Here is a 12,482-nt window from a genome sequence, read left to right on the forward strand (position 1 = left end):
CCATACCTCTGAAGGCCAAAGAACACAAGCTCAAGTAATGGGCGATGCTCTCCTCCGACTGCTCGTAACTGTCAGCAATCAGAACTTTGGGAGCAGCTGTTGGGAGAGTGGCGGCCACTCAGGAGGAACATCTCTGTGAACAATAACCAGCCTCTGGAAGCCGCTCCTGACAGTGGCCTGCCTACACCAGTTCAAACACAGTCCCAAGCCCCCACAGCCATTCACACAGAAGTCAGCTCGTGACAACCAGAGAATTTTAAAAGACAAACATTACGGTACAGAGGTTCTGTATTTAGTTAATGCTCACAGGGGAAATCACGCACCCCATCTAGGTTTCCTAATTATCTTGCTATAACCGCGGCAAACACACTCTTCAAAGTATGTTGCAGCAGCGAGGTTCCCTCCTGCTATCCTTTCAAGTGGACCCTGAGGAAAAACGGGAAGCAGCAGGGGGCGGGACTTCACGTAGTTCTGGGAAACGACCACAGTATGGAATAAGAAATAAGAATATACTTCTTCTCATCCGGATCAGAAAGTCAGAGGGAATGCTGATTGACAGTGACTATTGATCAACAGAAATCCTTCTTCCTTTTTGTTAATGCTGTCAGAAAGCATCAGACATTGTACGATAATGGAAACATGAGCAAAGACTTGTGAATACAAGGAAATAGTCAATGACGTGTAAAACACTAGAAAAATGTAACATGTTGGAAAAATAAATGTCAAGTTTTGTGTCCATATTTTTAAAAACCACACAATACAAAAATTGTACAAATGCTTTTAATTGTATTATTTCCTCACAACAAATTCATTATGAAATGTTAAGTTGCACCCGATGATGGAGAACACAGGGGTTTAAATTAATTAGCTTTTTCTCTTTCTTCCTCTTGTACCTCTCCCCTTCCCCTTTCTCCTCCCAAACACAGATCTGGCGGTCACCAGCACTGGTGCGGGCCCCCCTCCGTCATCATCACTAGAGCTGCTGCTGGTGGCACCTTGGTCCCTGGCAGGAGCAGGGTTCGCTGCACTCTGCAAACCTGGGCGGCTGGCGGGTGACTCTGGGGCTGCTCTCTCCTGCTGCACGTTCACTGAAGACACACACTCAGCGTCCTCACCTGAAGAGGTCCCGGATGACGGCGAGAGGCAGGCCCCCCCCAAAAACCCGCCACATTTACTCTCTTGCTTAGAATCTGAAAGCCTCTTTCTTTTCAGGCTTGATGACTCTTCCCATTTATTTGCTATGCTCCTCTTCTGGGTTTTTCCTTTTGCCTTATCAGGGAACTCAAAATCGTTCTCCATGGCAACAGACACTGCTTCTATTTCGCTGGCTGCTGCTTCTCTCTCTTTTCTCAGCATACATGTCACAGCTCTGTTAAGTCTCTGGCTCCTAATACCCTTAGCACCTTGTCTCTCCTGTTGAGCTAATCTAAAGAAAGAATCAATTCGGAGCTGCGTCTAAAAAAATGAAATGAAATAATAAAAAAAAAAAAATCAGGCGAGTCAGTCAACTTTCTGAAGCAAATCAAAGAGCTCCACCTCGGTCACTAGCCTTGGATGACTCTTTCAGAGAATGTGAACTGCTTATCTCTCAAAGCCAAATCTGTCCCCCAGGATTTACTGAGAGTACATTTTATTTTCTAGATCACACCTGAAGCAGTATTGCACCCCCCGTCACCTAAGCCCTCCGTCCACATCTCCGAGAGAACCCCTTCCCAGGCACTCGAAGAGAGTGAGGTGTTTCTCAGTAGCCAACTACGCCATCTTCTTTTAGAGCGGCACAGTTTCGTGGGGTCTGTTTCTAAATTCCATTCTTCCCTTCTCTTAAAAACATGTCATCGTGCGGAACGTTGAGGAGGCCACCACACTGCACACTGGGAGGCATGGGAAACCGTCATGCCCTTTGTTTAGCAAATCCACTTTTAACAAGACGTTATTAAAATAATAGTTCCATGTGGGGAAAGTTTTATGCCTAATGTTCATCACAGCATTATTTATGAAAACCTGAAAATCAAGTGTCCACTAAGTGAACTGAACCTATAAGTGAAATCTCTTTGACGCAATGTAATCTGGTCATTTGGAATTATGAAAACCAAGCAATATACAGAAAAAAAGTCTCATGTTAATAAGTACGAGGGGGAATTAGATCAAACTGCATTTATATATGATAATAAATATATGTGCAAAGGAGGGGGGAATGAAAGAAAATAAACCTAAATGTTAATATCTGTGTCACAGAAAATAAGTAATGGCTTATTTCAGCTCACTTTTTTCACTTTCTAATTTTGGGGAAATAAATTTATATTAGCTTCTATAATGTAAAGAAAGAAACATACTACAACAAAATTTATCTGAAATTAAGGAGTAATCAGTCATGAAGCCGATAAGCTTTCCTTGGCTGTTGGCATACAATGTCTGCATTATAGAAAGTCATCAAATAAGCAAAAGAGACTTTTTTTGGAAAGGCCGTCCACCTAATGACAATAGATTTAAACATATGTACTTTATAAGATATGGTCTCATTTCTACTAAGTGGTTTACCTGTACATATATTTTGGAGGTTGTTCCTAGGATAGGAACAGTTTTCTCTATGCATAGGAATATACTCACAGGTAAAGTGAGACACGATTACCTACACCCACCCCACAGGAGAACTGAGAGCCACAGAAAGGCATCATCATCTCTCCTCAAAAATCTCTCCTGCCAACGTGCCATAGTGATGATGATTCATTTATAGAATTAAGGAGCATTTGTACTTGAAGAGAATTTAATGATCAGGATTGCTTTGGACTGGACACTTCCCAGACTTTATTTAAATGAAAATAGCCCTGAAAAAGTAAAATATTCAACCATAAACATCTCAGTTTGCAATCCATTATTAGCCTGGTTTTTTCAAAGTCAGAATGAACACTAAGACACCAAAGTCCAGCTCTAAGAGTGAAATTGAGAAATGAAGACAAAGTGCAGTTTTCCCTTTTTCTGTTTTCCTCTGTTCTTTTATCTGAAGTGTAATAATTTTAAAATTATGTCATATGCTCTAAAATAAAAGAGTAACGGGTCTTTACTGGCTGCCACTGACAGCCTTTCTTCATTCACTCCTCACCCTGAACTTAGGAAAAGAGCTGCCATGATTACCTGCTGGGCGTTCAGTTGCTTTAATACGGGAAACAGAGACTCATCTGTCTTCGTCCTGTTCCACCCAAAATAACGCTGACAAAATATGCAGGCAGTTAAGGCTTCTACATGTTTTTAAAGATATTTAAACAAGTGATAAATAAAAAGGTGCAAAGAACTCACCCATAATTCCATTCCCCATATCTCTAAAAATTTTCATATTTATAAAGAATAAAGTGGTAAGAGAACAGGATGACAAAACAAATTACTGTAACATAATCATGTGGCACTGTCTCCTGTTCAATGTCCTCTAAGATAAAATACATCCAACTCTCATTTTAGAACATCAAAGACTCGTTACTATGAGAAAAGGGTAACCTAGAATAAAAACAAGTTTCAGATATCTACATATTTCTTTGAGAGATAAAAACTGTAGTTAGACTAATAGTATTGGAAACATTTAAACATCTATCCAAATGATGGTTTAAATATGCAGAAAGGAACATATAAATAATAATAAAGAATAAAACTAACAAACTATGATTGCTTATCACTACCTATTTCAAATAAAGACCCTCTTTAAGTCTAAAGAGATTATTCATAACAGCTAAAACATGGAAACAACCCAAGTATCCACTAAGAGATGAACGGATAAGCAAAATGTGGCCTATCCACACAGTGGAATGTTATTCAGCCTTAAAAAGGAAGGACATTCTGAAACGTGCTACACAGCATGGAGGAACCTTGAGGACACTGTGCTCAGTGAAATAAGCCAGACACAAAAGCACCAATACTGAATGATTCTACTTGTGTGAGGTACTCGAGTCCTCAAAACCCTGAAGACAGAAAGCAAACTTGTGGTCACCAGGGGCCGAGGGGAGGAGACGGGGAGCTGCTGTTAATGGGTCTAGTTCAGATGAAAAGAATAGGGATGGATGTGGTGGCAGGTGTTTGTTGCCCAACAGTTATGAACGTATTTAATGCCCCTGAATGGTATGCTTAAAATGTTAAGATGATAAATTTTGTTACGTGTATTTTACCACCAAAAACAAAAACAAAAACAAAAACAAAACAAAACCTAAGGAGAAAAAGAAGCATCTTGAACAGAGTATTAAGAAAAAGCTGATCTAAGCGTTCTCTATGATTCAAACGAAAACACCTATTTGGCTCAGTACTCCTCTATGTTTTAAGGAGTAAAAGGATACTCTCTAATTTTGTCCAGATCCGGCTTCCCCCATAGAAACGACCCCCTGGAGTCATCCACCACAGGTTTGAGGTACGCGTCGGCAACAGCTGGGTTGGGAAAGCCAGGCGTGAGCTGCAGCTTGCGCAATTTTTTTTTCACTTTGGTGTCATATGGGTTAGGTCTTATCTTCTTATTTTTTTGAGCTTCATGCCACCACTCTCTACGAGGCAAAGGAGACAGGATTTCATGACACTACAGTGGATGCACTGCAGATAAAGGGCTATGCTGAGAAGACGTAAACTCAAGCCCCAGAACAAATCGCACGAGCCGAGGAGGAACCATGGCCAACACTGACTGTAAGGTTACTCTGCGCCTGGCACCGTGCCAGCCGTTGCACGCTGATCATCACCCGAGCACATCCTACCACTGTCCTCACCCCACAGAGGAAGAAACTGACCGCAAGCACAAGTCACTACCTGCTCAAGATTTCACGGCTGGCACTTGTGCGGTCAGACCCTGAGAATCGCCCATCAGAGCCCACAATTTCTCTTGGGGCTCTTTCTCAGCAGGAAAATGAGGTCACATATCTGTATCATTTACCTCAAATCAACTACAATAATAGACCCAAGAATATTTAATGATACGTAAAAATGCCAAGAACATGTTACATCTTAAAAATGCAGAACACGACTCTATAGAAAGTAGAACCTCAATTTTAGAGAAAATGCATATATGCGAAGAAAAAAAACATAGACAAGGCAATTTAAAATAATAAAAGCAATGACAACTATTATTTCACTGTGTTAGGCAATGTTCTAAGCAAGGAAAGAGCTGTTCATTTTCTTCTTTCTATTTTATTCCTTTTTCAGTTTTCCCATTGTGAGTAGAAATTACTATGGCAAGTCAAAGACAGCCGCACATTCTTTGCATCTGCTCCCATCCAGAAGGGGGGGCCCATGTCCCCTCCCTTGAGCCAGGTGGGCTCTGTGCCAGGTCTTCAGAGCCTGCCGTTTCCACATCTGGGCCCTTCGAATATCTGCCTCGGAAGCAGCTGATGTGCTGTGAGGAAGCTCCAGCTGGTGAGAAGGTCCAGATGGAGGGGTCCGAGGCCCCATCCACAGTTCTGGCTGGGCTCCTGGCTGACGTCAGCACCACTGACCAGACACATGGCTCCATCACCCGTGGACCCTCTAGCCCAGCTGAGCTTCCCCCGACACACACATGCCCACGCAGCCTCACCAAACCGCAGATTCATGAGCAAAATCAGTGACTGAAGCCACTGAGGTTTGAAGTATTTTATAATGTGGCAAGAGATGACCAGAAAAATTTATATAAGTAGGAAGAATGAATGGCATAAAGTTAAAAACAAAGAAAACCCTCACCAATCTACGCATCCATTGAAACGTTAAAAAGAACAAAACCCTCTCTCGTGCGCTGTTTCACATACTTGCTGGTGTCAAACCGGACTCCGGTTTGCTCCAGGGCAGTGTCTCCCCTCACCAGTGCAGGAGTGCCACCTAGCACCACAAAAGACTAACTGCGGTCTTCACTGTAGCACCAAAGACAACACCAGCAATTCTCGCCTACTCTCTTCTGAATGATAGTCTTTGAGATAAGCAATCCGGGTTGTCAGCTAGGACGATCAGCACGACATGCGGACACTGAAAGAATCTCCCCCTCCTTAAAGCAGGAGGGCCGGGCACTGACATAAAGATGAAAGATGGCACCTGCCAATCCTCTGAGCTGTGGGGGACAGGACAGGGCATGGGAGCGACTGTGCTGAGACTGAAGATCTGTGCCCCAGCCAGGTTGGTGGGGTGACTGTGTTCCCTGTCCCTGCTTTCAGGGCATTTGGGCCCATTGTTTTCAGATCTCATATTCCCCCAAGAGAACCCAAAATGTTCTGTGAAATCTCCCCTAATTTAAATGTTGGTAGCCAATTCACAATGAAGCCTCCATAGAGGAGCACACTGTGTAGACCTAACCAAACGCAGGTGGGCTGAATTCAGTGGGCAGACCCAGAGTAGCTCCACCTTAAAGGGGGGGTGACAAGCCAGAGTCTGGTTAGGGGAAAGGAAAAGCAGAAAAGAAAGCAAGGCAACATTCTCAATTTCACTGCTCCTCCACCTCTCTTCCCGCTCTCTAACTCTGCATCTGTCTTCACAGTCTGAGCCAGGCACGGCTCCGGCTGCTCCTATCTGCCATCCACCAGCTGGACAACCAGAGCAGAAAAGGCTAAAATGTAAACCACTCAACTAACGACAAACGAGCAAAAACTGTTGAGAGAAAAGATATATGGCATAAACAGGCATTCACTCCATCAGAAATGCAAATTTTCAACAAATAAAAAAACCTAGGATATCACACCAACTGAAAATCTAAATACCATTTTTACTTATCCTAAAATAATAATCAGATAAGAACCCAAAGATATGTCTCTGAAGACACTCAAATCACGTTTGTTCAGACTTTAAAAAAATAGAAATAACAACAGGCATGTGATTAATCATGATACATCAACGACTACTATGGAGCCATTAAGAACTGTTACTCATCTATACACTGTTGGTAGTATGCCTTGCTCTATCACCAAATGAGTTACAGGTAACATAAAAAGCATATGGCATCATCCCATTCTTATAAAAAGAAACAATACACACTTGTATGAGTACACATGTATATATATGTTTATATATATATATAATGTATGAGTGTGCATAGAAAAGTCTAAAATTATATAAACCAAAATGTTAACTGTAACCATCTTTTTAATTCATATTTCATAATTTTTCTATTATTATTTATACAATAAAGTTATTTGTAGTTTTTTAAGTTATTTAAATACCATGACCGATGAGCTACCCAATAACTTAGTGCCAGTATATTATTTCCTCAATAATATGAAAATCATGAGGAGAGAGATAAAGAAAGCATAAAATAAACACATTGGTATGTGTGCCTGGAGAACAGCAAAACATTAAAACCACTTCTGCATTTAAGTTTTAATTTTAATCACTGATTCTTAGCCCAGAACATCTGAGAATTTTTCAGACACAGGAGATAAAACTGGAAAGAACTCCAAAGAATCATTAAATCAACTACTACCAAATAGTATTTCATGACAAGTTAGAAAATGCCATCACAACCTTGTGAATAAACGAAAAGCTGCTGAACTACAAAATGTATGATATGTGACTTACACTCCAATTTTTTTAAATGCCATCAAGGACCAACCTTAAGAAAGAACTCCTTTCACAGACATCCTCCTAAAAACCACTGTAGCAACCTCCATAATTGACGTGTACCCCAAGGGCGGCACAACGGTGGGTTCTGGGTGGAATGCATCACCGCCACCAAACACATCAGAGTACACGCAGCAAGAAACTGGACAGCAGGGCCCGAGGTAAAATTCTCAACATTCTATTTCCATGTTCCCGCTGGCCCCTCTCTCAGAACACTCGACACATGGAAGTACAGGGACCTGTTTGCTTCTCTGTCTCCCCAAGAGCGTGGAGCTCCTTGAGAGCTCAGCCTACGGCTTAGTCAACTTTCCTACCCCAGCCTAGCAGGGTGTCTAACACACAGCAGCAACTCAGTCAATATTTGAATGAATGTAATGGGAATTTCTGTTTGCCTATAAAATCCCACAGAGCTGGCTATGTACCCCCTTGAACTGGGATAAGCCTGGTGCCTCAAAAAATTGTCTCTGATTTCACTGAAGTCTGGAAAAGGGAAAACAGATTTGGTAACCAATCAATTCTGGTGATTTGTGACAGTTCATGATGCAAATAATAGTTCTGTTTGTTAAATTGGGTTTTTTTTTTTTTTAAGATTTATTTGTTGATTTGAGAGAGACAGAGAGCAATAGAGAGCATGTGCATGCCCATGCAGGGGAGAGGAGCAGAGGGAGAGGAGAATCCCAAGGGGACTCCATGCTGAGCACTGAGTGCGAAGCCCAACGCAGACTTGATCCCACAACCCCAAGACCATGACCTGAGTCAAAACCAAGAGTCAGACGCTTAACTGACTGCGCCATCCAGGCACCCTAAATTGGGTATTTACATAAACATTTGAATTAGAGAAATTAAGAAAGAACTTACGAGAATTTTAGGAGAGGTTCCAGGCCATGTCCAGGGAATTCATTGAGAATTTCCATGGCTGTAACACAACCTACAGTTGGTATTCCTTCTGTATAATCACTTCCAAGCAAATAGGCTAAATTTATTAATTTGTTCCGGTCTAATCCTATAAAAGTAAAAACATTTTATATTTTTTTAATTTTTATTAGAACACATCAAGCAAGATTCTGCCTCCTGGGCTTTACACTCTCTAGGCCCTTTGTCTGACGTGCTCATCCCTGGTATGTACAACACTCACTACCTCTCTTCTTTAGGCCCTAGCCCAAAAGTGACCTACTAGTAAAGCCTTTCGTGACCACAGCTCCATATACAACTGCACATGCCCTTCCTGGGACTGCAGGTCATCCTCTCCTCTTTTAGAGCTTTATTTTTCTACATGGATTATGTTTATTGTCCATTCCTACTAGACTTGTATTCTCCACTGTTTCCCCATGGCCAAGAACAAGAATTGGCATACAGGAGTCACTGAATATGTACTTGTTAGGTGACTGGGAAAATGAAGAATCACTGCCAGAAACACCAACACGGGGCCACGGGGCTCCTGACTCCAGCAGGAGTGACTCCACCTGCCTCCCCTTCTCTACCACCTTTGATTTACTCCGGAAATCTCGGGTAACTGGTCAAAATCTAAGCAGGTCAGGTAATTAAAACTGCAGAAAATTCCTAAACATGACCAGGGTTTTAATGTCTTAATTCTAATTTAAAAATCCTGTTCCTCTCTAGAAGCAAAAGATCACGTACATGAAAACTTGTAGAGACCTACCATTTCCTAATTAATACATCAAATTAGTTCCCTGGAAAGGAAAAAATTCATAATACAAATTCTAAAGGTAAATCTCAAAAAGTACTCATACCCTGAAGTCTTACCAAGTTGGTTGTGAAAGTCCACATACTGGTAATATTCTACAAACTTGTTTTTATTGAAAAAGTTTTTATAGACGTGCCGTGCTCCAAACAGCCAAATATCACTATCATCAGTGATTGTTCCAGAAGTCTGATCGGTTAGATCCAGGATGGCGCACTGTGCCTCTGCTTCCATGGGAGCCTCGATGTAGGGAATGCCGAACAGGCGAAGAAGTTCCTGGAGTGTTAGAGACACGCCATGACCCCCAGGAAACGCGGGACCCGGTCTTGACCAGAAATGGGAGCAGTGGGCATACATTTCATTGAAGGCATCCCCTTGGGGAATCGGATTAAGTAAAACCAGCGGTAGGTATCGCTAAAAGAGGCCAGCTTTGCACACCTACCTGGCTTTCCAGGAACATCTGTCCTGTCACGGTAGCAGCAATCCGTTCTTGCTGCTGTTTTTGTGCTTTCAATGAATTCTGCTGCGCTAACAGGCTGTTCTCCAGAGTTTCCAGCTCCTCCTACAAAATAATTTCATCTGTAGATAATTACATTAATGATCCAATTAAACTTATTTGTTACAAAAAGCCTGCATTTAGTCTGACTAAATTACCAAATAAGTGTTCCTCCTCATGAAGTTTTCCACTTGGATTTCTGAGCAAGTGTGTAACATCTTTAGAGTTCCCTCACTGAATCACCCATGCTTGAGTTTAAACAAGTTGAATTTTAAAAAATACAGAGTGAGGGGCACCTGGGTGGCTCAGTCCGTTAAGCATCTGCCTTCGGCTCAGGTCATGATCCCAGAGTCCTGGGATCGAGCCCCATGTTGGGCTCCCCATTCAGTGGGGAGCCTGCTTCTCCCTCTGCCTGCCGCTCCCCCTGCTTGTGTTCTCTTTCTCTCTCTCAAATAAATAAAATCTTTAAAAAAACAAAGAAACAGAGTGAGATACCACTTCCCACCCACTAAGATGACTAGAATCAAAAGGACATATTGATAAGTATTGACGAGAATATGGAAAAATTGGAACCCTTATATACTGTTGGTGGGAATGGTGCAGCCACTTTGGAAAACAGTCTGACAGGGAATCAAAAGGTTAAACACAGCTACCTGTGACCCAGCAATTCTACTCCTAGGTGTACACCAAAGAGAAATGAAGATATATTTCCATCCCCACAAAAACTTGTACATAGATGTTAATAGCAGTGTTATTCATCATAGCCAAAAAGTGTAAACAGCCCAAATGTCCATCAAATGATGGATGAATAAAATGTGGTACATATCCATACAATGGAATACTATTTGGCAATAAAAAGAAATAAAGTACTAACACATGCTACAACATGGATGGACTTTGAAAAAATTCTGCTAAGTGAAAGGAGCCAGAAACAAAAGGCCACAGGTTATATGATCCCATTTATATGAAATGTCCAGAAAAGAAAAATCCATAGAGGGGCGCCTGGGTGGCTCAGTCATTAAGCATCTGCCTTTGGCTCAGGGCATGATCCCGGTGTCCTGGGATCAAGCCCCGCATCGGGCTCCCTGCTGGAAGCCTGCTTCCTCCTCTCCCACAACCCCTGCTTGTGTTCCCTCTCTCACTGGCTGTCTCTCTCTGTCAAATAAATAAATAAAATCTTAAAAAAAAAAAAAATCCATAGAGACAGAAAGTAGATGAGTGTTCCCAGAGGTGGAGAGGAAGGTATAGGGAGTGACTGCTAATGGGTACAGGGCTTCTTTTTGAGGTGATGGAAATGTTCTAAAATTGTGACAGTTGTATAACTCTGTGAATTACACTAAGAGCTATAAATTATAAAAAATGTCAATTACTATAGCCTTGAAAATATGAAAAACTTGGCGATAAATCTGACAAAGGATGTGTAAGATTTGCACACTGAAAACTGCAAAACACTGCTGAGAAAATTTTAATAGATCTGAATAAATCAAGATATATCCTGCGTTCACGGATCCGAAGATAGAGTGTTGCTAAGATTTAATTCTCCCCAAATCGATCTGTATATTCAATACAATCTCATCAAAACCTTAGGCATTTTTCATACAAATTGAGAAGCTAATTCTAAAATTCATACGGAAATACACAGGATTTATGAAAGTGAAACAACTTGAAAAAAACAAAGTTGGAAGACTCACACTCACATTGCCTCATTTCAAGTGACTGTAAAACTACAATTTGTGATGTGTTTTGAGTTGATTTTGGTATATCATACACGGTACCAAAGTTGTTTTTTTTTCCTAGCACCACTGCAAAGACTCTCCTTTCTCCATCCAACTGCCTTTGTAGCATTGTTGAAAATTTGTTCTCCATATATGCATGGATCCATTTCTGTACTTTCTATTATGTTCTATCGATCTATTTTTCTATCTTTATGCCAAGAGCAAACTGTGTTGATTACTGCTGTTTGCTTCTGTTGCAGGACTCCATTTTGTTCCAGTGATCTATGTGTCTACCCTTTAGCCAATATCACACTCTCCTGGTTACTGTAGCTTTATAGTAAATCTCGATATCAAGTAGTGTAAGTCCTCCAAATTTTTTCTTTTTCAAAATTGTTTTGACTACTCTAGCTTCCTTGCTTTTCCAAGTCAATTTTAGAATCACCTTGTTAATTACCCATCATTGGGTTTTTATTGGAATTCCATGAAATCTATGGATCAGCTTGGGGAGAACTGAAGATATAATATTGGGGCTTTCCATCCAAAACCACATCTATTTAGGTCTTCCCTGATTTTGATCATCAGTGTTTTGTAGTTTTGAAATACGTATCTTTCACATACGTTGTAAGCTTTACACGTAAGTATTTTATGCTTTTAGGTGTTATTGTATCTGGTTCTTGCTGTGGGCTGAATTGTGTTCCCCCAAAGTTCACATGTTAAAGCCCTAACCCCAAATGTGATTGCAGCTGGAGATGTTGTCTTTAGGAGGTAATTAAGGTTAAATGAGGTCATAAGGGTGGGGCCCTAATCTGAAAGGACTGTAGCTTTATAAAAGAAAGATATCTCCTTCCCACCCTTTCTACCCTCTCCCTCTCTCCCCCTTCCCCAGCCTCCTACCCCACCCCTCCCCACCACGTGAGGACATGGCAAGAAGGCAGCCATCTACAAGCCAGAGAGCTCTCACCAGGAACCAAATTAGCCTGCACCTTGATCTTAGACTTCCCAATCCCCAGAACTATGAGAAAATAGTTAT

The 12,482-nt window shown here is 41.4% G+C and overlaps 1 protein-coding gene across 3 annotated transcripts in view; it reads right to left on the bottom strand.

Annotated features, from left to right (window-relative positions):
• The window catches only part of ERCC5 (ERCC excision repair 5, endonuclease), a 153,411-nt gene that overhangs the window by 121,323 nt on the left and 19,606 nt on the right, over positions 1–12,482 (bottom strand). Inside the window, exons 10-15 of one of the 3 annotated variants that reach the window (XM_045812782.2) lie at positions 9,684–9,803; positions 9,304–9,517; positions 8,398–8,542; positions 4,317–4,517; positions 3,133–3,217; positions 7–1,455 (exon numbers count right to left, since the gene is read on the bottom strand). In XM_045812782.2, coding sequence (XP_045668738.2) covers positions 865–1,455; positions 3,133–3,217; positions 4,317–4,517; positions 8,398–8,542; positions 9,304–9,517; positions 9,684–9,803 — 1,356 coding nt within the window. In that variant the 3' untranslated portion in view covers positions 7–864. Of the gene's footprint in view, positions 1–6; positions 1,456–3,132; positions 3,218–4,316; positions 4,518–8,397; positions 8,543–9,303; positions 9,518–9,683; positions 9,804–12,482 lie in introns of those variants that run through there. The other 2 variants (XM_087864980.1, XM_087864981.1) reach the window with 2 other exon arrangements.

Source organism: Ursus americanus, chromosome 10, assembly GCF_024610735.1.
Source record: "Ursus americanus isolate L20-20 chromosome 10, mUrsAme1.1.p, whole genome shotgun sequence".
Classification (NCBI taxonomy): domain Eukaryota; kingdom Metazoa; phylum Chordata; class Mammalia; order Carnivora; family Ursidae; genus Ursus; species Ursus americanus.